At 43.9% G+C, this 27,670-nt stretch overlaps 1 protein-coding gene and 1 long non-coding RNA gene across 8 annotated transcripts in view; one reads left to right on the forward strand and one right to left on the reverse strand.

The window, feature by feature from the left end:
* Positions 1 to 27,670, forward strand: part of LOC143768828 (uncharacterized) — a 252,489-nt gene that overhangs the window by 102,479 nt on the left and 122,340 nt on the right. For 4 of the 7 annotated variants that reach the window (XR_013214062.1, XR_013214059.1, XR_013214058.1 and 1 more), the window contains one exon: positions 3,886 to 3,999. Coding sequence is in view for 1 of the 7 variants with exons in the window: in XM_077257457.1 (XP_077113572.1) it covers positions 3,886 to 3,896 (11 nt within the window). In the remaining 6 variants the exon portion in view is untranslated. Of the gene's footprint in view, positions 1 to 3,885; positions 4,000 to 25,205; positions 25,258 to 27,670 lie in introns of those variants that run through there. The other 3 variants (XM_077257457.1, XR_013214070.1, XR_013214066.1) reach the window with 3 other exon arrangements.
* The window catches only part of LOC143764458 (uncharacterized), a 243,780-nt gene that overhangs the window by 45,550 nt on the left and 170,560 nt on the right, over positions 1 to 27,670 (reverse strand). The gene's annotated exons all lie outside the window — the stretch shown is intronic.

Here is a 27,670-nt window from a genome sequence, read left to right on the forward strand (position 1 = left end):
TATAATCTAACCTCTTTTTCTCATCTTTCAGGATACATCGGGGGCTTATCTACAGCATTCCAGAATGCTGTAGATAAGCCCCTGATGCTAGTGGGCTTAGCTCACCTTCGATTTTGGGGGTGACAGGTTCCCTTTAATTGTAGCTCTGGCAGTATGTTTACTGTCCTTGTCCTGCTGCAAGAGGAACGTACACCCCAGTCTCAAATCTTTTGAAACCTCTTAACAGGTTTTAATCCAGGATTGCCCTGTATTTAGGTCCATATATATTCCCATCAACTCCAAATAGCTTTCCTTTTCTATCTGAACAAAAGCTCCCACCACCATATTTGTTGGTGGGGTTGGTGTTTTATTTGTTGGTGGGGTTGGTGTTTTCAGGATAATGCGCAGTGTTCGTATTCTGTCACACATAGCGTTTTGCATTTAGCCCAAAAAGTAATTTGGTTTCATCTCACCAGAGTAACTTCTTCAACATGCCATGTAGGAGACACAGCTAGCATGTAGAAGTAAGTAAGTAATGTGGAAAAATCGCAAAGGGATGTTCGATTTTTATCCAAGGGTCGGATCAAAATTGGCACGGTCTATGGCTCCATGAAAAGAATCTTAGTCCATGATGGCATCCAAGTGCAGTATCAGAAAGCAGGAGGTGGAAAAACTTTTTTTGTACATGAAACAGTGATGGTACTCGGACCAAACTTTGTTCAAAACAATTGGTCCGTTTTTCTCGTATGTGAGAAAAACGGACCTTTGCAAAACGGACCTAAGTGTTTCCATAGATGGTGAATGAATGAGTGTGACTTTTCTGGGATCTGAAGGATAAGGCTACTTTCACACTAGCGTCGGGAACAACCCGTCGCTGCGCGTCGGGCCGACGTTCCCGACGCTAGTGTGGTCTCCGCCGCACAACGGGGGCAGCGGATGCATATTTTCCACGCATCCGCTGCCCCATTGTGAGGTGCGGGGATGTGCGGGGAGGTGGGGGCGGAGTTCCGACTGCGCATGCGCAGTCGGAAAAAGCGGACCGTCGGGAGCAAAAAACGTTACATGTAGCGTTTTGTTTTCCCGACGGACCGCTACCATACGCCCAAACGCCGCCAAACGCATTCACCGTTTGGAAATGCGTCGCAAATGCGTCGCAAATGCGTCGCTAATGTTACTCTATGACGAAACAACGTATCCAGCAAAAACTTTTGCTGGATGCGGCGTTTCGCAAAAACGACGCATTTGCGACGTATTGCAGTTAACGCTAGTGTGAAAGTAGCCTCAGCAATCAAGGACTTGTTCTTTGCTAACATCTATTCAGGGTCCTGCCAAGTGATTATTTCCTTCACATTTGTCCAAATGACATGCGATTCACTGCTGTTCTATCTGGCGTTGGCAAGGAGACCGTTAGCAATCTACAGCTCGAAACCAAACAAGTCTCCTGGGAAGATGGCCCGTTGACTCACACTATATCCGCCTCAGGGCTGCCGGATTGGAGCTAAGCACTTGCTCTTTGCGTCACACCAAGGACACATGTGGATTCCGGCATCTCTGTATGGGGCGATGGGGTGGTGCTTTTTCCTGTTAACCCTAAAGGCTATTGTTTTGTTTGCTGACTGAGCTTTCCTTTTAAAACTTCTGACAAACCAAGATGTTTACTGAATTTGTTTCCTGTTTTAGTAATCAACTAGAGACACAAGAAAACGTGTAATTTGTATATGGGTAGTAACTACAAGAATCCTACACAAACAGCAAACACTTGGAAAATGTTACTAGCAGTTCTAAAAAAATATTAATTCATACAATATACAGAAATTTATAACCAAGAGACATTTTTTGGGGGTTGACTGAATATCCTGGAATGCTAAAATGGACAGATAATATGATATGCTCCTGGGGCACTTCTAATAGTAAAACTATACAAGATAAAACTCTTCAACTTGGGTGTAACTATCCCACCTCTCAGCGCTGAGCTGTCTATGCAGTGATTGACTGCTCAGTGGTCTAGCCTGGCGCAGGGGCATGCTGAGAGGTCTATTTTTTGATTGACAGCTGGGCCGTCCAATCTGAGACTGGGAGTTGCTGAGCTCTCCTCAGGTGCTGAGTTTCCTTAATTGCTCAGCTATTTAACTGAGCTGGCAGTTCCAGATAGTTGTCAGCCGTAGCTTTGACTAAAGGTACCGTCACACTCAGCGACGCTGCAGCGATATAGACAACGAGCCGATCGCTGCAGCGTCGCTGTTTAGGTCGCTGTAGAGATGTCAAACACAGCAGCTCCAGAACGATGCAGGAGCGATCCAGTGATGTAACGGCGACTCACTTATCGTTCTCGTTAGCTCCATGTAAAACATTGCTGACATAGTTGCTTTTGATGTCAAACATGACGATACACGCCGACCAGACGACGAAATAGTTCTGGACTTCTAGCTTCGACCAGCGACATCACAGCGGGATCCAGATCGCTGCTGAGTGTCAAACACAACGAGATCGCTATCCAGGACGCTGCAACCTCACGGATTGTTGTCGTTCTCATTGCAAAGTTGCTGAGTGTGACAGTACCTTAAGTGTGGTTTGTTCCTTTGTATTCTGTATTTTACTCATTGATATATCGCTGCCTGACCTTGGACCTCATTCTAACCCTTCGTCTGTTTAACTCCTTTGCTCTGATCCGCTATCCTTCTGGTATTGTACTCGAGCCATGACCTGACTCTTCCCTGTGTTTATGGCATACCCTTCTGGCTTTTGACCTCGGACACCTCGACAATCCTGAGTCAGCATCACATTGGGCAGATATTTAGGTGCTCAAGCAAATTACACAAAAATTCATTGACAAGTGTCCATGGTCACACAGTTTTTTTTGTTTTTTTTTTTAAAGTAGAGAAATCCAACTCTCTATATCAATGTTCCCCAACTCCAGTCCTCAAGAGCCACCAACGGGTCATGTTTTCAGGATTTCCTTAGTTTTGCCCAGGTGATAATTGCATCACGAGGACAGGCAAGAATTCCATCACCTGGGTAATACTAAAGGTACCTTCACACTGAACGATATCGCTAGCGATCTGTGACGTTGCAGCGTCTTGGCTAGCGATATCGTTGAGTTTGACACGCAGCAGCGATCAGGATCCTGCTGTGCCATCGTTGGTCGGAGCAGAAAATCCAGAACTTTATTTCGTCGCTGGACTCCCGCAGACATCGCTGAATCGGTGTGTGTGACGCCGATTCAGCGATGTCTTCACTGGTAACCAGGGTAAATATCGGGTTACTAAGCGCAGGGCCGCGCTTAGTAACCCAATGTTTACCCTGGTTACCAGTGTAAATGTAAAAAAAAACAAACACTACATACTTACATTCCGGTGTCTGTCCCCCGGCGCTGTGCTTTCCTGCACTGTCAGCGCCGGCCAGCCGTAAAGCAGATTACAGCGGTGACGTCACCGCTGTGCTTTCCGGCCGGCGCTCACAGTCAGTGCAGGAAAGCACAGTGCCGGGGGACAGACACCGGAATGTAAGTATGTAGTGTTTGGTTTTTTTTACATTAGCACTGGTAACCAGGGTAAACATCGGGTTACTAAGCGCGGCCCTGCGCTTAGTAACCTGATGTTTACCCTGGTTACCCGGGGACCGGCATCGTTGGTCGCTGGAGAGCTGTCTGTGTGACAGCTCTCCAGCGACCACACAACGACGAAACAGCGATGCTGCAGCGATCGGCATCGTTGTCTAGATCGCTGCAGCGTCGCTAAATGTGACGGTACCTTAAGGAAATCCTCAAAACATGACCTGTTGGTGACTCTTGAGGACTAGAGTTGGGGAACACTGCTCTAAAGTATTGCGGATGTTTAAATCTTTGCACTTTTTACTTATCCGAGCGCCCATTTATGTTCACTTTTTCTAAATTGGCTAATATTTCAGACCACAGATAGAACAATTTTGATGAAGTGTGCATTGAGGAGGAGAGGTCTAGTGAATGTACATGAGCAAAAAGAGGGCTAGTGTTGTGTCTAAACATTAGCTCAACCTTCAAAGGTGAGTAGGCTAAAATGAGATCATAGTTTTATTATAGTAGAATTTATGACATTCGAAGAAACGCTGCTATCTTTTTTGCTCTTCATAAACTTTAAAATTTCTCTAAAGAGTCAAGTAACTACGGCACTCCTGTAGATGGTTCCCAAGTAGGACCCTATCCCATGTAAATCTTGTAGAAAACTTGGCACTCAGGTAAATGTTGTAAGAAGATAGTTTTATTTTGTGCAGTCAATCCAAAAATACACTGCTACAGCATATGCTGCATATCCTGAGCATTCGTTTCTGCCTGTAACCCTGTGCACACTGCAATCTGTCTCACTGATGAAGGTCATTGTAGGACCAAAACGTTTATTTTTGGATTGCCTGCACAAAATAAAATTATCTTCTTACAACATTTACCTGAGTGCCAAGTTTTCTACAAGATTTAAAGAGTCTACTTCAGACTGCAAGGAGTGTTAACCCCCTTTCCCAGCGTTCTTTCAGCAAACGTCGGGCTGTTTTATACCAATAAAATGTATAACATAAAAACAAATGACATTCATGTGGGTCAAAGGGTTGGCCACAGCTTTTATTATAACAAACTGTACAACGCATAACTCATTCTATGCCCATTTCCTTTCTTATCACCGTGCTTTCCTTTTAAATCAAAGGCCAACCACTGTTGTACAGCAGGCCTTGCAATTGAAGAGACATCGCCATGGAGAGATGGACAATGTAACCCTATGTTGTCAACCGACCAACCCCACCAGAAAGAATTAATGCCTTTTCTAAACCATCCTGTAATCCTGACTGGAAAATATCCATCCCAATATCATTTAGATGCACTCCATCCTTCAACAATAAATTGGCGTTATCTTCCAGTTCTTTATGCCTCACTACTATGCCCCCCATGGCTTGAACATGTTTGGATACCCTGACATCCGGCAACCTCCTAGCTCTTTCCACTCCATGAAGGCTTCTGGCCCACTGCCAATTTGTTCTTAGCACACTCTCCAACCATACTACCGTGACTTTGTCAAAAAATTCACTGCACCTTGAAAAGTCCTGTTTCATTAGTACTGATAAATTTCCTATCTTTATTTTGCAAAGAGCGTTACCATCTGCATGAATGATAAGCACTACATTGCCTGCATATGATTTGCCACACTGGACAATAGTAGGTAACACTTGAGTCCAACGTAGACCTCTAAGGGTATGTGCACACGTTGCCGATTTGGCTGCAGATCCGCAGCAGATTTCCATGCTGTGTACAGTACCATGTAAACCTATGGAAAACCAAATCCGCTGTGCACATGCTGCGGAAAATTCTACTCAGAAACGCAGCGGTTTATTTTCCGCAGCATGTCAATTCTTTGTGCAGAATCCGCAGCGTTTTACACCTATTCCATTATAGGAATCCATAGGTGTAAAAACGCTTGTGAAATCTGCACAAAATCTGCAGAAAACCCGCAGGTAAAACGCAGGTCATTTTACCCTTCTGATTAAGCAGAATCCACACACAAAAATCCGCAATGGAATCCGCAACGTGTGCACGTAACCTAAAACCTTTCTAAAAAACAGACACTTGCAGCATACCCAAATTAAGACCTTCAGGATGCCTGCCTGCTCTCCTTTCGGCCCAGAAAACATACGAGTGTCCTAATATAAAATACACTTTTGACTGAATGGGATTCGACAGTCAAAAGTAAACATCAATAAACCACTAAATATCCTATATTTAAAACAACCAGGAATCCTAAAATTATCTAAAGCCTAGAACCTTTTATTTACCAAAACCAGATGAATGTATCCTTGAAAACATGTTGAATTCCAACCACCCAAAACTTTAACCTCACTAGCTGACATACTGCAGGCATCTGCCTTAGTAGCCACCCCTATCCTTAACGAGTGCCTACCAAATTCAGCCAGAACTAGACCTAATTCCTTAATACCTGCTTTGAATATTGCTAAAAACTGGTATCTAGTCAATGGTAAATTATCTCTATGCAAAAGAAAAACTTCACCACAACTCCTCACCATCGTATATTCCTTAATCATCCTTACCGGCAAAATTCTATCAGTAAATCCTTAACCTCTTCACGACATGTGCAGTAAACGTACGGTGCATGTCAGGTTTCTCCCTTTGATGTGGGCTCCAGCGCTGACCGCCGCGGGTGGAACCGCGATCCTGACAGAAGCATTTAATGTGATCACGCTGGAAGCAAGTCACTAATCCGCTCACCGGCGCCTATGTCACATGACCGCGGTTCGCCGATGGGTTGGCATGACAACCCAGGGTATGCAGCAGACCGCTGTGGTTGTCATTGCCGGATTGCTATGAGCGCTGCCCAGCGATCGGCGTTTATAGCAAGCGAGCATTTCTGCTACATAGAGCAGGGATTCAGCCCTGCTCATGCCCTGAAGAATGTGAAAAGTGAAAAATGTTTTTAAAAATATTGAAAAAATATAAAAGTTTAAACCCACATAAGCCTAATTCAAAATAAAACAATTTAAAAAAAACTACATGATTTTGCTTGTCCCCAGATCCACAAAAAAGGCAGATATTCAAATCATTGCTCTCTCCTCTGATATGATCTTGCATACGAGAGGAGAGAGAAATGGGATCCCCCGAGCACCCCCCCCCGGTACGTCCACCATTCCTGGACCCTCCTGCTCCGTCCCCCGGCCCTCTGCGTCATCTTCTTGGAACAAAATGGCGGGAGCATGCACAGTGCACCTGCTGAGATTTGCCAGCTGATACCTGACAACAGTATGAGATTTTTCCTATTGGTTCATTTTGATCACTGTGATAGGGTCTATCACAGTGATCAAAATAAAAAAAAACATAGTAAATCAACCCCCCCCTTGTCACCCCCTTAGTTAGATAAAGATAATAAAATAAAAAAAAATTGATTTTTTTTCCATTCTTTGCAGTTACGGTTGGGGCTAAGGTTAAGGTTGTGGTTAGAGTTAGGCCTGGGGCTTGCGGTTGTGATGTTGGGGTTAGGATGTTGTGGGGTTGGAAATAGGGTTGTGATTAGGGGTGTGTTGGGGTGAGGGCTGTGTTTGGGTTGGAGTTAGAATTGGGGGGTTTCCACTGTTTGAGCACATCAGGGGGCCAATTTTGCATTCAAAAAGTCAAACGCTGCTCCCTCCTTTCTGAGCCCTGCCATGCACCCAAACAGTGGCTTTCCCCCCACATACGGGGTATCAGCATACTCAGGAGAAATTGCACAACAAATTTTGGGTCCATTTTCTCCTGCTACCCTTGTGAAAATAAAAATGTTTGGGTCTAAAGTAATTTTTTTGTGAAAAAAGTGAAATGTTATTTTTTTTTCTGCATTGCTTTAGTTCTCGTGAAGCACTTGAACGCTTAATAAACTTCTTAAATGTGGTTTTGCACACCTTAAGGGGTGCATTTTTTAGAATGGTGGCATTTTTGAGTATTTTCTGTCATATTGACCCTCCAAAGTCACTTCAAATGTGAGGTGGTCCCTAAAAAAAAAAAAAAATATATGGTTTTGTCAATTTATCGCTTGTCAACTTTTAACCGTTATAACTTCCTAACAAAACAAAGTATGTTTCCAAAATAGTGCTGATGTAAAGATGACATGTGGGAAATGTTATTTATTATTTTGTGTGACAACTCTCTGATTTAAATGCACAAAAATTAAAATGATTGAAAATTTAAATTTTCGCAAAATTTTCATTTTTTTCATAAATAAACACAAGTCATATCGAAGAACTTTTACCACTAATATGAGTACAATATGTCATCAAAAAACGATCTCAGAATCAGTGGAATCCGTTGAAGCGTTCCAGAGATATAACCTCATAAAGTGACAGTGGTCAAAATTGTAAAAATTTTTTGCCAAAACTGTGTACTTCCAATACAGAGGCCATTCACCTTTGCACCAATGCTTCCCAAAAATCGCAACGAAACCATCACCTCCTGCTGCATTCATTGACAAACTAAGGTTATCGCTAGACACCTCTTCATCCTGGAGCAATGTCCTGCCATTAAAAAGCTGTAAGAATTCCCTCCAAACTGCCAGGTCTTCCTTCATGTTAGGCTACGTTCACATTTGCGTTGTTGGGCGCAGCGTCGTCGACGCATACCGACGCATGCGTCATGTGCCCCTATCTTTAACATGGGGGGCGCATGGACATGCGCCGGTATGCGTTGTACTGCGTTTTACGACGCATGCGTCATATAGACGCACAAAACAGGGCGCAGGGGATGCTACTTGTAGCGTTTTCCCTGCGCCGAAAGTCCCGATCTGTAAGATCTTATGACAACGCATGCGTCGCAAAACGCTGCGTTGTGTACATGCGTTGTTGGTTGCGTCACGTCGCCGACGCTGCGCCCAACAACGCAAATGTGAACGTAGCCTTACGAGTTACCAAAATAATATGAGGCGGCTGAGAAACACTCTTAGTTGCAAACGATAATCTTTGTGAAAAAACACATAGGCATCACTTTACACGCAAAGATCATGAGACCCAACAATACCTGCAGCTGATGCAGTGTTACCTTCCTAGCTCCACCAACCTCAGCCACACATTCCTTTAACCTCACCACTTTTTCCTCTGGCCACCTCAAAACCATATTTTCTGTGTCTATCTCAATGCCAGAAAAATCAAAACGTGTGCACGGGCCCTCTGTTTTTTTAAAGCCGACAATAGAACACCTAACTCTGATATCAAACCATTAAATGTATGCAACAAATATTGACAAAAATCACCTGGACCTACGAACAAGAAATTGGCAAGGTGTGTCATCGAAAAGGTGCCCGTCTCCCTTCTAAGAATCTACTTAAAAAAGGAACTAAACATTTAAAAATAATGATAAGAGATTGAGCATCCTATCGGCAGACATACCCACAAAATATTCTCCTTCAAGATAACATCCCAGCAAATGAAAACACTCATGAAGTATTGGCAATAATCTGAAGGCAGCCTCTATATCTGATTTCGCTAACAGCTCCTCTGCAAGAAAAATTGCTCTATCAAAAGACGTATATTTAACTACTGACTCCTCTTTCAATATTCCGTCTTAAACAGATGACCCAGGTGGAAAAGACAAGTGATGAATGAGGCAGAATTTTCCCACCTCCTTTTATGGGACTAGTCCTAATGGTGATATTCTCAAATTATCACAAGGTGGAGGACTACCTGCTGGCTGAGGAGAAGCCTCCCCACTCAGTATAAAAGGTAGGTTGTGAAACCCTCACTCACTTTCCAAACCTTGTATGAGTGTGTACTACTCACGGACAGACGTTCCGGGGTCAATTCCAAGAGAGTGCGTAGATAACCAAGGGAAAACACAAAAGCATTAGTCAGGTCACAGTCCATTGTCAAAAACAAGACATAGCAGATCAAAGCCAAAGGACAAAACAAAGGGATAGTCAGATCATGGTTCACAGGGGTCACACAGCAGAAGATCAGAACTCAGAACAACCGAAACAGGCTAACATTCACCAGGAAGCACAAACTACATCTGGCAGGGATCAGGGGCAGACAGCTCATTTAAGTAGCTGGGCAATCTCCAGAACACCGAACACCTGGAGAAAGTCCTGCACCTCCCAGTCACAGATTGGACAGCCAAGCTGTCAATCAAAACACAGACAACTCAGCAACAACAGCCTAGCAGTCACTCACTGAGTGGAGGAATCGTGACACCAAGACTAGATCCCTACTAGTGTCATGTGTGCTGTGGTGAGGACCATGCCTGTGGCACGGGACACTCTCCATCCATGTGACTCCTGATCTGGATCCTTGGTGATGCACCAGCTAGCACAGCAGGCAGTGATTGTTCGGACCTCTGGATGTTATACCTGCTTGCCCTCTGTGCAGAATTCTTTGTTTCTGATGAGGTGGAACAGTCCCGACAATGCTGCCTTGACTTCCTCCCCTTGTCTCACACTGCCTGACAACCCTTCTACACCACCGTGGCCCTGTTGGGTGCAATATCGGGTCCTGTGTTCCATACATGCACAACATCATTCTGTGTCCGGCGCCTCCAATGCCAGGACACTGGAGTGGGCTCAGATGCTCGGTGGCTTGCCACGGCTGGAAAATCTCTCCTCATCTAGTCTCTTCTCCGCTCTCTCTACCGCTTGGGTTCCAGCCTGGAGGCTCTGCAACCATCCCAGGCCCTCCTGCTAGATCCTGGACCAGGACCTGCTTCTCCAAACCTGCCATCTCTTCTGTTCCTCCGGTAAGGTGGCTGCCAAAAATTATCCTTTTTTGCGCCAAAACCCTATATATAAGCGCTAATCAACACCCCTATAACAAGTTCAGCCCTCTTTTCTTCCCACACTTTTCTTTTTTTTTTTTTTTCAATAATGTTTTTATTAAACTTTTTTAACAATACAAATATAAAAGTAGACAAAAAAGGGGGGGGGGGGGGTCAAGGAAAAACTGAAACAAGATATAACTTGCACATTCTCATATCAGTCAATGCTACGTCACATCTCGAGCAATACGGTGTGAGTAAATAAAATAATTTGCATAAACATAACAAATAAGCAAAATGACTAATTTTGAAAGGTCTGTTCTTGGGGGGGAGGGGAGGGGGGGGAGGAGAACATCTGGGGAAAAAGGGAGTGGGGGGAGGGGTGGAGGGGGAAGGGGGGAGAGCACACGGCTTCCACCTCTACATCCTCAGGTTTGCATGCCCCAATCCGCGAATCATCCTCACAAAGGCGGACGACCTGCTATTGTCTGTTCCAAGAACCAAGTAGTCATCTCAAAACAATCTCTGATTCCTTGCTTAGTGTGAGCCGGAAGAATCGCTATAAATGGTTCCCATGTGTCAAAGAATGTCTGAGTCCGTCTCTCTTTCTGAAGGGAAGCGTCTATCCAGTCCATTCTAAACAGAAAAGCAAGTTTCTCTAGGAAAAGTCGCAATGTGGGCACTTTAGGCGCCAACCAGTTTTGTAGAATTGTTTTACGAGCTGCAGCTGAGATAATAAAAAGGAATTTTTTACCATGGTATGGTACATGGACATCATTATCTGTAATATGACCAAAGAGAGCCCAGGCTGGAGTAAGTGTGATGTTATATAAAGTGTGCGTCAACACAAAGGTATGTATACGCTGCCAGAACAATTGAATTTGTGGACAAGCCCAGAAGCAATGATAGTGGTCCGCTTCAGGTTCCCCACATCTAGAACAGGCCGGGCTCGCCAGATTCCCCATCAGATAACTACGTTTTGGTGAAACATAGGTCTTGTGTAGGATCTGTAATGCCATTTCCCAATAAGAGACAGAAGGTATATATTTAAGTGCTTTCTGTAATGCCCGCAAGAGAAGAGATGGCGTAAAGGAGACATCATCCACCTGCCATTTTGTAATTCCCACCCCTACGGTATCATATTGTAGCAAAGGACGAAGGAATGTATAGTACTCCGAGACCAGGCCCCTATTCTGAGTGCATGTATTCAACTTGTTCAGTAATTTGTCCTGCCAGTCATCGTCATTGAAAGTGTGTATGACACTATGTGCGTAGCTTTGCAGCTGCATGTAGTGGAAAGGGTGTGCGCGTATATAATCAAACAAAGTGCATGCCTGAGCAAATGAAATTACGGTCCTTGTCTGTATGTCAACTATGTCTCCAATGGACCGTAAACCCTCCCTCTGCCATCTAGAGAAGATGGGGTGTGCCTTTCCATCATGGAAATTAGGATTATTGGAAAATGATTGTGCAAGTGAAACACCACTGGATAAATGCAGCCTCCTACGCACCATCACCCACGTCCTCCACATTGACATGAATAAGGGGTTATTTTTATGGTCTGATGTTAGTGAGGGATAAGGGGAATGTAACAAGTTTACCAGGGACCCACTACCTATCAGAGGTGATTCTACGGCATTGGAAGAATAAGTGAATGTACCGTTCAGCCAGTCCCTAAGGATCCGCATATTGGCTGCCAAATTATATAATTTAACATCTGGGAAATTGATTCCCCCATTAGTCTTAGGCTGTTGGAGGATGTACAGTCCAATTCTAGGTCTCTTTCCCTGCCATATGAAATTGCGGAATAGTCGATTGATGTTGCGTTCATCTACAGGTCTTAGATAGAACGGCAAGACATTAAACAGGTATAGCAGCCGCGGGAAGGAGATCATTTTTATTAGGTTTGCCCGACCTATAAAAGAGAGGGTGAATTTACTCCACGCATTTAAGTCGTCCTGTAATGATTTGATAAATGCCTGCAGGTTAGTCCGCTGCAGTTCTGTTGGAGATCTAGTAATTTGAACACCCAAGTATGTAATAGATTGGGTTTTCCACTGGATAGGGTAATTTTGAGTCCACATAGGTTTTGCGGGTCCCGTGAGCATCAGAGCTTCAGATTTTGTCACATTTATTGAGAAACCTATTATTGCTCCCTTTTGCTCTACTATTGAAAGCAAAGGGCCCAGATTGACCCGAGGTCTTGACATAAAGATTAAAAGGTCATCTGCGAAAGCCATCGTTTTAATTTCAGTATTCCCAAATTGTAATCCCTGAAGACCTGGCCACTTCTGCAAGTACCTTAATAGAGGGTCCAGTGCCAGATTAAAAAGTATCGGTGAGATTGGGCATCCCTGTCTTGCTCCCCTTTCCAAAGTGATTGGAGGAGATAGTAAATTATTTATGGATAGTTTAGTGGTTGCGTTATGTTGTATGGTATGTAGAAATCTAAGAAAAATATCGCCAAAGCCTCTGTGCCTTAAAACCGTGCTCAGAAAGCTCCATGATATTGAGTCAAATGCCTTCTCAGCATCAAGGCTGAGTAGCAGTAAGGGAGGACAGTTTTGTTGTTTAGCAAGAATTGTTGCGGCCACAGCCGTCCTAACTCCCAGGGCAGAGTGGCGGCCTCTTGTAAAACCCAGTTGTGAGGGTATGAGTAAACCTGGTAAAAACTCTTGCAAGCGATCTGCCAGGATTTTAGTGAGTATTTTGTAGTCTACATTTAGTAGGGATATCGGGCGATATGAGCCTACCTCAAGAGGGTCTTTATTTGGTTTGGGTAGAAGAATTGTATGGGCTTCATGAAAGCCTTCCACTTGTTCCCCCTGTGTGTATATGGTATTGAGTAGATCCACCATCATGGGGGTGATATCTGGCTGCAGCATCTTGTAATACTCAGCAGTTAGACCATCAGGTCCTGGTGACTTGTTATTGTGTAGGGACTTGATCGTCGACTGCACCTCCTCAATAGTTATTGGAGCTGACAACTGTTCCCTTTGGTCTCCCGTTATTTTTGGTAGTGCAGTCGAGGATATAAGATCCCACGTGTCCTGTGAGCTATATGGTCGTTCCCTGTATAATTCAGTGTAGTACCTCAGGAAGGCCTGTTGTTTGTCCTTTTCTGATGTGACCACTTGATGGTTCTCTGGGTGTCTCACCTGTACAACTGTGCGTCTAGAGTGGAACGGCTTAGTCAGGCGTGCCAGTAAGCTGCCCGTCTTTCCGCCCCACCTATAATAATGGTTCTTTGTGAAATCTATACTTCTTGTAGCTTGGGTAATAGTGAAAGTATCAATGAGTCGTTTGGCTTCTAGGTAATTTTGTTTTTTAAGTATGTCTGTGGGATCAGTCAGATAGGTCTGGTGGGTAGTCAATAAGTCCGTATGCAAAAGTTGGTATTTTGCCCTTTTTTCCCTCTTTTGATGTATCAGGTAGGAAGTAATATGGCCTCTCATCACTGCCTTAGAGGTGCGCCACAATAAGGACGTGTCTGAGGAAGATGACATGTTATCGTCTAGGAAGTTGTTCCAGTGTGTCTGAAGAAATCTCCTAAAATCCTCTGAATTAAACAAATATGATGGAAATCTCCAATGCCTCAAGGGATATCTTGGCGGGTTCAGAAAGAGCCGTAATGTAATTGGCGCATGATCCGACACCTCAATGGTTTCTATTGTTGTGTTTTCCACCTTTTCAAACAAGGTATCAGTAAGTAGAAAATAATCTATTCTTGAATGCACATCATGCACCCGCGAATAGAACGTATAGTCTTTCTCCGTGGTGTGGAGCACGCGCCAAGGATCGCACAAACCAGTGTGCTGCATTATTTTTACAATAATTTGAGCAGTCTGATTATCATGGGGTGAGTTGGAAGACCTGTCTAGATGTGGGGAAAGAGCAGCATTAAAATCTCCGCCCAGAATAAGGTTGTCTATACGTTTAGATAATAAAAACTGATATAGATTAGAGAAAAAAGTGCTGTTAGGGCTGTTTGGAGCATAGATATTGAGCAGTGTATAAACAGTGTCTCCAATCTGGAGCAGGAGATATAGAAATCTTCCCTCTGCGTCAGAGTGTTCCTCTAGCAGCGTGTAAGATAATGAAGTCCCCAGTAGAATGGCCACGCCCCTTGATTTAGTGGTATGTGTGGCCGTGTAGCACTTTTGAATCCAAGGAGCTCGTAGAGAATTATCGTCTCCCTGCTTCCAGTGGGTTTCCTGAAGGAAAACAACATCGGGTTTAAATCTATTCAAATGGGTTAGAACACGCCTGCGCTTCACTGGGGAGTTCAATCCCGCCACGTTCCAAGAAATAAATGTATGTGGTTGTGCATGTATTGGTGTAATTTGTGTGGATGCGGTACTCATCCTACTCCAGCTCTGGGCATCTCGAGTATCGGAAATATTTGCTTCTGGATCTTTCGGGTCCTGTCCCAGCGAGCAGGTCCCTCAAGGTAGGCCGGATAGGGTAAGAAGCCGTGTGCCCTCAGGGGGAAGGGGGTGGGTTGAAGCTGGTGGGAAAAAAGCAACTGGTTAACTTTCCCAGGATGGGAGACATAAACCTTTAAACATATAAACATTAACATGGATAATTGACAGGCAAAGTAACGTTCTGCCATAACACAAATCAGGGAATCAGTATCATCCTAATTGACTCTCCTAGTCAGCATCATTTTGAGGAAGGAAGTGCGCTTTTGCTGCATCCGGGTCTGTATATACGGTTGTTCGGCCATTCTCTGTCACCTTGAGTTTGGCCGGAAATAACAGCTGGAACCTGATGTTCTTCTCTACCAGTTGACTGCAGATTGGAGTAAACAGCTTTCTCCTGGCAGTTACTGTTGGTGAGAAGTCCTGAAATATTAGGACCTGAAAGTCTCTGACGACAAGTGAACGCCGCTGCCTATATGCTTTAAGAATGGCCTCTTTAGCCGTGTAGTATAGAAATTTAGCGATCGCTGGTCTTGGTCTCCTTTTCTCATCAGGGATCTGGTCTCCCAATCGGTGTGCTCTTTCGATCAAAGGAGGATTTTGTGGGAAGGATAAGTCCAGGGCCTTAGGCAGGTCCTTGGTTAACAAAGTGATGAGATCCTCTCCCTTGATCGATTCGGGTATGCCCACAAACCGCAAGTTGCTCCTTCGGCTCCGGTTCTCTAAGTCGTCGACCTTGTCCTTCAAGTAATCAATGGTGGTTTGTTGGCGTGTAAGGATTGAGCGGATATCCGAGGTGGAGGTCTCGCAGTCCACCACACGATTCTCCAGTTCCCCTATTTTTTGTGTTAGGGTGGTAACTTGCGTGAGCACTGAATTAATAGAGGTTTGCAGTTGGTTAAATTTTGAGTCAAACAGTGGCATGAGGATCTTAGAGACCTTTATTGCTAGTGCCTCCACCTGGGTATCATCAAAGTCCCACTGGGTAGCTGAGTCATCAGACTTATTCGGAGACGGTGAGCCTTTCCCGGCCTGTATTGTTGGTGCCGAAGGGGTCTTATTTATATTTTTATCTTTATTTGCCCCACACTTTTCTTAACCATTTCATACTCCTTTGCAGTCATTGGGTATTTCCATAACCAGGTCATACCCATTAAACCCTTAAGATTAGCCACATACTATTTCCACTCCTCTGCCAATTTTTATAGTAGTACTAGGCACTATGCATCTGCCAAACCAAGATTTGTTCAAGCTGCCAGAGAGTCAAATGTGATTTTACTGGCAGTTTTCAACTATCCTTACATTTGCAAATAGTCCCTGCTAAGATATACCTAATTTTCTAAAACCCCACTTGTACAATACTAATACTCACAGTGATACCTTTAACGAAACCACACTTTAAAAAAAAGATGAATATTTAGCTTACTTTTAGTAGAAGGAAAGTCTAAGGGTATGTGCACGTCAGGATTTCTTGCAGAAATTTCCTGAAGAAAACCGGAAATTTTCTGCAAGAAATCCGCATTTTTTTTTTTTGCGTTTCTTTCCAGGTTTTTTCGCTTTTTTTTAGCATTTTGCAAGCGTAATTAGCTTGCAGAATGCTAATGTTTTCCAAGCGATCTGTAGCATCGCTTGGAAAAGTGACTGACAGGTTGGTCACACTTGTCAAACATACTGTTTGACAAGTGTGACCAACTTTTTACTATAGATGCTGCTTATGCAGCATCAATAGTAAAAAGATATCATGTTAAAAATAATTAAAAAATGGTTATACTCACCCTCTGCAGACAGCCGATCTCCTCAGCGGCGTCCGTTCCTATAGATGGTGTGTGTGTGCAGGACCTTCGATGACGTCGCGGTCACGTGAGCGGTCACATGAGCGGTCACGCGACCAATCACAAGACAGCGACGTCATCGCAGGTCCTTCACCACACCATCTATAGGAACGGAAGCGGCAGCATGCAGCGCAGAGAGGCGGGAACACTCCGAAGGTGAGTATATGACTATTTTTTATTTTAATTCTTTTTTTTTGACCAATTATATGGTGCCCAGTCCGTGGAGGAGAGTCTCCTCTCCTCCACCCTGGGTACCAACCGCACATGATCCGCTTACTTCCCGCATGGTGTGCACAGCCCCGTGCGGGAAGTAAGCAGATCAATGCACTCCTAGGTGTGCGGAATCCCCGCAATTCCGCATATTTAATGAACATGTTGCTTTTTTTTCCGCGATGTGATTTTTTCGCGGAAAAAAAATGCAACATTTGCACAAGAAATGCGGAATACACTTAAAATAATGGGAGGCATATGTAAGCGTTTTTTTCGCGTTTTTATCACGTTTTTATAGCGAAAAAACGCGAAAAATACTGAACGTGTGCACATGGCCTAATTGTTGATCACTTGCAGTTGCAATGAGCTGTCATCTGTTCCTGGCTGATATAGTGTATTCCATATATCAGGATGCCAATATCCACTGTGCTGTGCTCCCATATCGAGTTGTGATAACCTGCAATGAATAATAGACCCATTTTAATGTCCCCTGATGTACCCTTGCTATTTAAAACTGAAACAGGAAAAAAATGAAGGATTGTAAAATGGGTGCAAATATAGATAAAGGTATCAAATTATTAAGACGGTTATATGTTTACAGTCAATTAAAGAAGCAAAAATTAAAAGAATAAGGCTATCCTTAGGGATACATTATATATGATTGTGACTGGGAGTGATCAACACTTAAGCTAACTTTCTACTAAATGTAAGCAAAATATTAGTAAATGAATTTTAGTAAATGAATTAAAGGGAACTTGTCAGCTGATACATGCTGCCCAAAATGCGGGCAGCATCTATCTGTCAATGGCTGTAGTATCCCTGTCAAGCACGTTTGTCAGGGAAATGCTGCAGCATTTCAGAGATATACATGCTTTTAATAGCTGATGAGGAGCGAGCAGCACCGTGCACTAGTCGTACACGCAGCTCCCTGGCAGCTTCTCCCTGCCAGTTGACACTGACTGGCAAGTCTCTGGCTATATGCGGACACAGACAGAGACTTGTCAGTCACTGTCAGTGGGCAAGGAGAAGCTATTAAAGGCATGTTTATCTCTGAAATACTGCAGTGTTTCACAAACAAGCATGCATGGCTGGGATACTACAGCCAGTGGCTGATACATGCCCACAGTTTGTGCAGTATGTATCAGCTGACAGGTTCCCTTTAAAAGGTTTATGTTAATATACCTTTTTACGCAGACAACATTTGCAAGTAGTTTTTATGTTCCCCCGTGATTTGCATCTTGGGGTAGAGCATTCCAGAGGATTGGCGCAGCACGGGAGAAGTGTTGGAGTCGGGAGTGGGAGGTACGGATTAGTGCAGAGGTTAGTCGAAAGTCATTTGCAGAGCTCAGAGGTTGGATATGCCAATAAACAGAAATGAGGGAGGAGATGTAAGGGGGTGCTGCACTGTGAAGAGCTTTGTGGGTGAGAACAAGTACTTTGAATTGGATTCTATAATGAATGGGCAGCCAGTGTAACGACTGGTGAAGAGCGGACGCGTCCGAGTAACGATTAGCTAGATAGACAACCCTGGCTGCTGCATTAAGGATAGACTGGAGAGGGGAAAGTCGAGTAAGGGCGAGGCCAGTTAATAGAGCGTTACAGTAGTCCAGGCGGGAGTGGATCAGGGCGACAGTGAGGGTTTTTGTTGTTTCCATAGTGAGAAAAGGGTGGATTCTAGAGATGTTCTTTAGGTGTAAGCGGCACGAGCAGGCAAGAGATTGTATATGGGATGTGAAGGAGAGATCGGAGTCAAACGTAACACCCAGACAGCGCGCCTGCTGCCGGGGTGTTATTATGATGCCACCCACGGAGAGGGAAACGTCAGGTTTAGGGAGGTTAGTAGATGGTGGGAGCAGAAGAAGTTCAGTTTTGGAGAGGTTGAGTTTCAGATAAAGAGCGGACATGATGTCGGAGACTGCGGACAGACAGTCACTGGTGTTCTGTAGTACAGCGGGAGTAAGGTCAGGGGATGACGTGTATAGTTGTGTGTCGTCGGCATAAAGATGGTACTGAAAGCCAAATCTGCTGATGGTCTGTCCAATTGGGGCCGTGTAGAGAGAGAAGAGAAGGGGGCCAAAGACTGAGCCCTGAGGTACTCCGACAGTGAGAGGAAGAGGAGACGAAGTGGAGCCAGAGAATAGAACACTGAAGGAGCGGTCAGAAAGATAGCAAGAGAACCAGGAGAGAGCAGTGTCCTTAATGCCTAGTGACTGGAGCCTAGAGAGTAAGAGAGGGTGGTCAACAGCTGCAAAAAGATCGAGAAGAATGAGCAGAGAGTGGTCACCGTTACATTTTGCTGTCAGAAGGTCGTTGGTCACTTTGATGAGTGCAGTTTCTGTCGAGTGTAGGGGGCGGAAGCCGGACTGTGAAGGGTCTAGGAGGGAGTGAGTGGAGAGGTAATGGCTAAGGCGGGAGTAGACTAGGCGCTCCAAGAGTTTAGAGATGAAGGGGAGGTTGGAGACTGGTCTGTAGTTATTTGTGCAGGATGGGTCGAGGGCGGGTTTCTTTAGTAACGGAGTAATGATAGAGTGTTTGAAGGAGGACGGGAAAATGCCTGAGGAGAGTGAGAGATTAAAGATTGTAGTTAGGTTAGTAGTGACAACTGGAGAGAGAGACTGGAGGAGATGAGAGGGAATGGGGTTGGTAGTGCATGTAGTCGGATGCGAAGAAGAGAGGAGCCTGGAGACTTCTCCATCTGTGATGGGATCAAATGTGGAGATTGAGCCAGGGGACATGCAGGGAGGGATGGGAGTCACTGAACTTGGTGTCTGGGAGCGGATTTCTTGACGGATATTGTCTATTTTCTCTATAACGTGGGAGGTCAGATCATCAGCACACATGTCTGTGATAGGGGCTTGTGCTTTTGGCCTGAGAAGGGAGTGAAAGGTGTCAAAAAGTTTCTTGGGGTTGTTGGATAATGAGGAGATCAGGGTGGTGAAGTAAGTCTGTTTGGCGAGGTGAAGGGCAGAGCTATAGGCTCATTTCTTAAAGTAATGATGGCCACTCATTTTTCTTTACTTAGCTGCTTTTTTCTTGCCATAATACAAATTCTAACAGTCTATTCAGTAGGACTATCAGCTGTGTATCCACCAGACTTCTGCTCAACACAACTGATGGTCCCAGCCCCATTTATAAGGCAAGAAATCCCACTTGTTAAACCTGACAGGGCACACCTGTGAAGTGAAAACCATTCCCGGTGACTACCTCTTGAAGCTCATCAAGAGAATACCAAGAGTGTGCAAAGCAGTCATCAAAGCAAAAGGTGGCTACTTTGAAGAACCTAGAATATAAGACATAATTTTAGTTGTTTCACACTTTTTTGTTAAGTATATAATTCCACATGTGTTAATTCATAGTTTTGATGCCTTCAGTGTGAATGTACAATTTTCATAGTCACGAAAATAGAGAAAAATCTTTAAATGAGAAGGTGTGTCCAAACTTTTGATCTGTACTGTATATTTCTATGAGACGGTCACGCTCTAGTCAGGAGAACTGCGGCCAGTTCGTGCATTAGGCTACTTTCACACTAGCGTCGTGCACTGCACGTCGCTATGCGATGTTGCAGCGCACCGACGCATAGTGTGGAAGCGCCGCACAACGGGGGCAGCGGATGCTGTTTTACATCGCATCCGCTGCCCCATTGTGATGTGCGGGGAGGCGGGGGCGGAGTTCCGGCCGCACATGCGCGGTCAGAAAAGACGCTATCGACGCACAAAAAAAGTTACATGCAACTTTTTTTGTGCCGACGGTCCGACGCAACCGTCGCACGACGGTTGCGACGTGTGGCAATGCATCGTACTGCGTCGCTAATTCAAGTATATGGAGAAAAAACGCATCCTGCAAGCAATTTTTCAGGATGCGTTTTTTCTACAGAACGACGCATAGCGACGTGCAGTGCACGTTGCTAGTGTGAAAGAGGCCTTAGTTATCCGTGCTCAGACTGATTTACATGGGTGTCTGCATGAACCCTAAGGCTCCATGGTTACTTATCACATACAATAATTGTCTTGGGTTCTCAAATTGCGCAGCATATTAAATATTTTCTTATATCACATAGTACTGGTAGTGTACTACATTACTGCATTAATTGCATATAATTTATAACTTATCATCATGGAGCCTTGGCCTACAACACATAGCTACCACCAAAATGTGACTTTGTCTGAAGATACAATTATTAGGCTCCGTTCACAAATTGGATGAAAATAACCTATCACAGATTTGCTTCAGAATGTACTGTGAAATTTGTGATAAAATCAGCTTTTTTTTCATGCTCATTCTGTCAAGGATTTTGTTGTGGAACTACCACCGTTTTCTACCTATGGCAGTTGTCCCACGTAGCGAAATGAGGCATTTTTTCCGCTGCGTTTTTTCTGTGCAGAAAATTTGTTGCAATTAACCGTCCATGCAAAGTGAATGTGATTTCATGAATATTAATGGCCACTGTAATTTAAAGAGGCGATGCACTATGCTTTTTTCTCGCTCATTTTATGGAGAGCATGTAAAAAACTAATTTGCGTTTATAAGCAGAGAATTAAAGGTTTCCTGTAAAAAAACAAAAAAGACATTAAAGGGAACCTGTCACCCCGTTTTTTCGATGTGAAAAATATGGTTCAATAGGGCCTGAGCTCTGCTTTACATCAGTACCTTTCATATCCCCCGATTCCCCACTTTTGCTGAGAAAATACCTCAGTAATCTCTCCGTTTTCGTATGTCAATCACCCCGGTCCGATGGGCGGAGCCTAATTGCCGATTCTCCCCACCTCCGGCTTAGCTCTACGAATCTTCTTTCCTTTCTTTGGCATCAGTTTCTGCGGTTGCGCATTGAATTAGCGTCTCGCGCGTGCGCAGTATGCTTTGACCAACTGTGGGCAAAGCATGAAATCATTATTGTGCATGCGCCGGCTTTTGACCCTATGCTCTGTGCGCCGGAAGCATAGAAAGACTTCCGGGGCACAGAACGTCAAGGAAAATGCCAGCGCATGCGCAATAATGATTTCATGCTTTGCCCACAGTTGGTCAAAGCATACTGCGCACGCGCGAGACGCTAATTCAATGCGCAACCGCAGAAACTGACCGCGATCTGTGCTATTCACAGATCTAGTTACGTCTGACACACCGAGGAGTGGGGGGGGAGACAGCGATTAGGCCCCGCCCATCGGACCGGGATGATTGACATACGAAAACGGAGAAATTACTAAAGTAATTTCGCAGCAAAGGTGGGGAATTGGGGGATATGAAAGGTACTAATGTAAAGCTGAGCTCAGGCCCTATTGAACCATATTTTTATCTCATATCGAAAAAACGGCGTGACAGGTTCCCTTTAAAAATGCTGCTTCGAATCTGCACCAAAAACACATCAAAGGAAAAATTCATAAATAAAATGCAGAAAAATAAAGAAGATTGTTATTGCATATTTAAGTGGGGACACCTGCAGTAAACATGCCGATAAAAAAACCGCAGCAGATAAAAAAACCGCAACATTTACTGTATGTGTGAACACGGCCTATCTGTGATGAATATCTGCAGTACGAAACTAGGATTACATGGCGACCTTTGGTCGTGACTATTGTCGAGCTGCCAAAGTTAGCTAGGTGACGCCACATCACAGTGCAATTCAACACCGATGGTTCTGTGTCACGATTGGACATCTTGTGACTTGCTTGTCGTTGTGCCCTTGGTTTGGCAACGCGACCTCGTTCACTTGTATTGCAATGCGATGTAACAGCGACACCAAACTTTGGTTGCAAAATAAATAATTTAGCCAAAGTCGCTGTGTAGCCCCAGCTTAAGTTGTCGTGCTGGAGATTTAGGGCACGGTGACACATTTTCTATTTGCTGCTAATTTTCCGTATGGGTTCGCATGAGAAAAGTACATAGCGTAATATAGCACTAGCTGAACAGATGAGTGCCATAGGTTTAATTGACATGTTGCACGAAACAAAGCGTGTCAATTGTTTTTCCTAATATATCACAGACTTCAGCCTTTTGCAATGCAGAAGGTAAAATCTGCAACAAAATCCACATTTAGATGTTTCTCCAGATATTCCATGGAAAAATCTGCAACAAAATCCACATTTAGATTTTTCTCCAGATATTCCATGGAAAGATCTGCAACAAAATCCACATTTAGATTTTTCTCCAGATATTCCATGGAAAAATCTGCAACAAAATCCACATTTAGATTTTTCTCCAGATATTCCATGGAAAAATCTGCTATGTGTGATCACAGCCAAATATATGCAATACACGTACATTTTTCTGTGTATATAGATGAGATTTGTTAAATCTTTGTCTTTGCTGTAATACGGTGCAATTTTGGACAAAAAATATGTGCATCCACCACTGGACAAAATACAGTTAGGTTACATTAGCAGCAAAAAAAATACTACAGATTTTGCAACTGATTATCTTCAGCATAAATTCACATCCATTTTGGATTTCGAATTTGCAGTGCAGGTAAATTTCCACTGCAGGTATTCTTTGAATTGTGCGGATAAAATATCTTAAAATCTTATTGCTTTGCTGCCATATCGTTTTGGTAGTGTATCATTCAGTGTTTCCCCATAACGCAACATGTTTTTTTTTATATGGTTTATGTCTGCAATGTAATTACAGGAAAAAACTCTTTAGAAACAAGAGTTTCACCTATAACATTGACATACTACTAACTCTGCCAGTGCCATTCATCTTGTGAGAAAGCATTGATTGCATTGAAGAACATTCCCCCTGCATCTTTTTCAGCATTTTGACACTGAAATTAAAATCTGATTCCTGTAGACAGTAAAGGCCAAGCTTCAATATTCTGTGTGTTACGCTACGTTCACATTTGCGTCTTTGGGCGCAGCGTCGTCGACGGATACCGACGCATGCGTCATGCGCCCATGCGCCCCTATCTTTAACATGGAGGGCGCATGGACATGCGCCGGTATGCGTTGTCAAGCGTTGTACGACGCATGCGTCATTTGGGCGCATCAGACAGGGCGCGGCCGATGCTACATGTTGCATTTTTCCTGCGTCAAATTTCCGGTAAACAACGCATGCAACGCACTTCGTCGTAAATGCGCCCAAAAAAACACATTACTGTCTATGTAAAACGCATAGGGCCCAGGTGCCTGCGTTGACCCGCGTTGTTCGATGCATGCGCCTTTTGAGTAAAAAACAAGTGATGAAGTGTCTAGACAGTGACAAGACCACCCCATAGATATAAAAAAAGGGTGATTGCATTGTATTTCACCTGCAAAGACGTTGACCGCATGCGTCAAAAAACGCTGCGTTGTGTATGAGGTTTGACATGCGTGTTGGGTTGCGTCGACGACGCTGCGCCCAAAGACGCTAATGTGAACGTAGCCTAACCCCATCTTCAGGGTTACTTTTCCTCTAATTGTTACATTGCTGGTTTTGGCTTACAAAAACTGATGTACAATAGTGGCCAAATACTGAACGTGTAGACCTGAAATGTTTCATTGTGTTTGATTATCACCTCCTGTGATAAGAAGGTGGAGACTGGGGAAGTTTCCACACTAAAGGCCCCGTCTCACTAGAGACGCTAAAGCGATCCCGACAACGATACGACCTGTCAGGCATCGTTGCTGCGTCGCTATGTGGTCGCTGGTGAGATGTCAAACAGTGAGATCTTCCCAACGATCGCTGCTGCGATCTCACTGTTTGACATCTCGCCAGCGACTTGTAGCGACCTGTACAACGATGTCACATGGGAGCTATTATGACGATTCAGTGTCTGAGTCGTCAACGAGGTCGTTGGTAAGGTGTCAAACACAGCGATGTGTGCTACCCAGCGGGACCTCAACGATCAAAAAAAGGTCCAGGCCATTCCGACACGACCAGCGATCTCACAGCAGGAGCCTGGTCGCTGCTACGTGTCACACATAGCGAGATCGCTACTGAGGTCGCTGTTGCGTCACAAAACCTGTGACTCAGCAGCGATCTCGCTAGCGATCTCGCTTAGTGAGACAAGCTTAAGGTTATCCTGGAACAGATTTGCACAGAAGGAATTACAGCCATTCTGATGATTATTTGCAACTTCTGTAGAACTTGAGGATAAATGCAGTTTATCACGGACATTTGTCCTACTTATGGACCAGCTTTTCATAAATACACCAATGTGACTGGTGAGTTATGTCGTCACTTACTGCTTTTAATCTGAAGAGCAGATTGAACAAAACTTGTGTTGTTAAGGGTATGTGCACACGCTGCGGATTCGCAGCGGATTGACCGTTGCAGATTCGCAGCAGTTTTGCATGAGTTTACAGTACCATGTAAACCTATGGAAAACAAAATCCGCAGTGCACATGCTGCGGAAAAAACTGCGCGGAAACACAGCGGTTTATATTCTGCAGCTTTTTTGTTGTTGTTGTATTCCATATGTTAGGTATTCATTATGCAAACTAGGGGGCAGGTCACTGAGGGATCATCGACCTGTCAGCAGTCTGCATTATGAATACCTAATCAGAGCACCACATATATGAACCCCGCCTTAGGACACGAGTACATCATTAACACAAAACTTATCAAAGATTAAGAAACAGCCTCAAGACCAATGTCATCAACCAAGGTATCATTTTATTCAGTATAATGGCGCCGACCTGACACTGTGTGTAGGTTACTATGCAGAACCCTTTTTGACAGGTTCACTTTAATGTGCTGAGAGCAAATAGTTGTGGTAAGCTTTTCTATACAAGCTGTTAAAATGACTGCTGATTAGCTTGAATATAGTGAATTGGCGATCTTTTAATGGCCAACCTGGGCATGCATAAACACCACTTTAGCCTATGGGTTCGATTTATTAAAGCTTTTACGCCCAGTATTCTGACATAAAATGCTTTGAAAAAGTTTCATAATCTTGGCGTAACTCGAGGCTGAGCTAAAACTTTGTCTTTTAAAACTGCTGCATTTCACTATTTTCAGTGTTTTTGCAGCTTTTTTTTATCCATAGAAAGTAATGAGTAAGTGCAAAACGCAGCAAAAACCGCAGGTAGGAAGTTGCATCCTTTTTTTTTTTTTTTTTTTTTTTTTTTTTTTTTTTTTTTTTTTTTTTTGGGAGGGCACTAAAATATCAGCATGCACAAGAGACACATGTACCTGATAAAAATGCAGCAAAAAAACTCTGCAAAACCTGCTCTTTACTGTCAAGAGAGCAGGTTTTTACCTGACGAATAAAACGCAGCAAAAATGCAATGTGTGAACATAGTCTTTAGTAGCTTTCCTCTAATTGGGCTCATCTGGCAAACTAATTATCACAGGTTTTTGAGATTGATTTCAGTCATCCAAAGACCCTGATACGCAAACCATCAACAAGTCTATTTGAAAAACAAACAAAAAATCTTCATGGCACTTAAATCTAATGTGGAACGTGGTGAAAAGTCATCTTTAGGGTAGGTTCACACAAGTTAATTTTTTTTATTGTTCAGTCTCTTCTGGAAAAGTGGGATGATGATTTCCTTCTCACTTGTCATCAGTGTGCAGTCCATATACAATCCAGTTTTTACAGCCGAATTGTAATGCATTCATAAAAATCGGATGTTGTACTGTGGCTTCATATTGGCATTCGATATCTTCTAGTTTTTTTTAAAGCACCCATAGACTTGAATGGGTGAGTCTTAGCCGATTTTATGGAAGAAACTACTGGATGCTGAATTTTTATTTTTTTTTGGTTTTCACATGCAGATTCAGTCAATGAAAAAATTGGTCATCTGCACTCTCCCATTGAATAATATTAGTCTGAGTACTGCCTGTGTTTTGTTGTTGTTGTTTTTTTTTTCTTCATGGACAGCACTCGGACAAGCTTCAGGCTCAGGGGTACACCGTTTCTTATGGTATTGTCACTTTACTAGATATAAAATTCCAGAAAGTCTATCAGAAAATGGTTCTGTCTTTGCCGTCGAGAGAAATCAAGGTGCAGAAATTTCAGATTGCTTGTAGGTAAAATTTTATTCTAGCTGATTAAAAAAAACAAAAACTATATACACAATGCATTTCGGCTGTCTGTAACCTTCTTTAAACACCTGAAGAAGGCTACAAACAGCCAAAAAGCATTTTGTATATAGTTTTTATTTAGTTTTTTTTTCATCAGTTTGTATAAAACTTTACCTACAAGCAACCTGAAATTTCTGCACCCTTAAAGGGAACCTGTCACCACGTTTTTGGAAGATGGGATAAAAATAGCGTTAAATAGGGGCAAAGGTGGGCATTACATTAGTGTGTTTGTTATGCGTTTATTACCCACCTAAGTTGCCGAAATACCTTTGCAAAGTCTCCGTTTTCGCCTGTCAATCAGGCTGGTCTGGTCAAAAGGGCGTTGTCTTCCCCCAGATTTTGCGTAGTTTTCCGTTGGTGGCGTAGTGGTGTGCGCATGCCCAAGGTCCCGAATCCTCTGCCAGGGGATTTAAAAGAGCGCGCTGTTCGTTTTCATTGGTGATCGGTGGGCGCGGCCATCTTCCTTTGGCCGCGCGTGCGCAGAAGCGGCGCTCTGCTGGCCGCGGCTTCAGGAAAATGGCCGCCGCGATATCCATCTGCGCACGCGCGGCATCCCGCGGCCATTTTCCTGAAGCCGCGGCCAGCAGAGCGCCGCTTCTGCGCACGCGCGGCCAAAGGAAAATGGCCGCGCCCACCGATCACCAATGAAAACGAACAGCGCGCTCTTTTAAATCCCCTGGCAGAGGATTCAGGACCTTGGGCATGCGCACACCACTACGCCACCAACGGAAAACTACGCAAAATCTGGGGGAAGACAACGCCCTTTTGACCAGACCAGCCTGATTGACAGGCGAAAACGGAGACTTTGCAAAGGTATTTCGGCAACTTAGGTGGGTAATAAACGCATAACAAACACACTAATGTAACGCCCACCTCTGCCCCTATTTAACGCTATTTTTATCCCATCTTCCAAAAACGTGGTGACAGGTTCCCTTTAATTTCTCTCAGTGGCAAAGACAGCCCCATTCCCTGGTCCTCCTTTCTGGCATCTA

The sequence above is a fragment of the Ranitomeya variabilis genome, chromosome 4, assembly GCF_051348905.1.
Source record: "Ranitomeya variabilis isolate aRanVar5 chromosome 4, aRanVar5.hap1, whole genome shotgun sequence".
NCBI classification, from domain to species: domain Eukaryota; kingdom Metazoa; phylum Chordata; class Amphibia; order Anura; family Dendrobatidae; genus Ranitomeya; species Ranitomeya variabilis.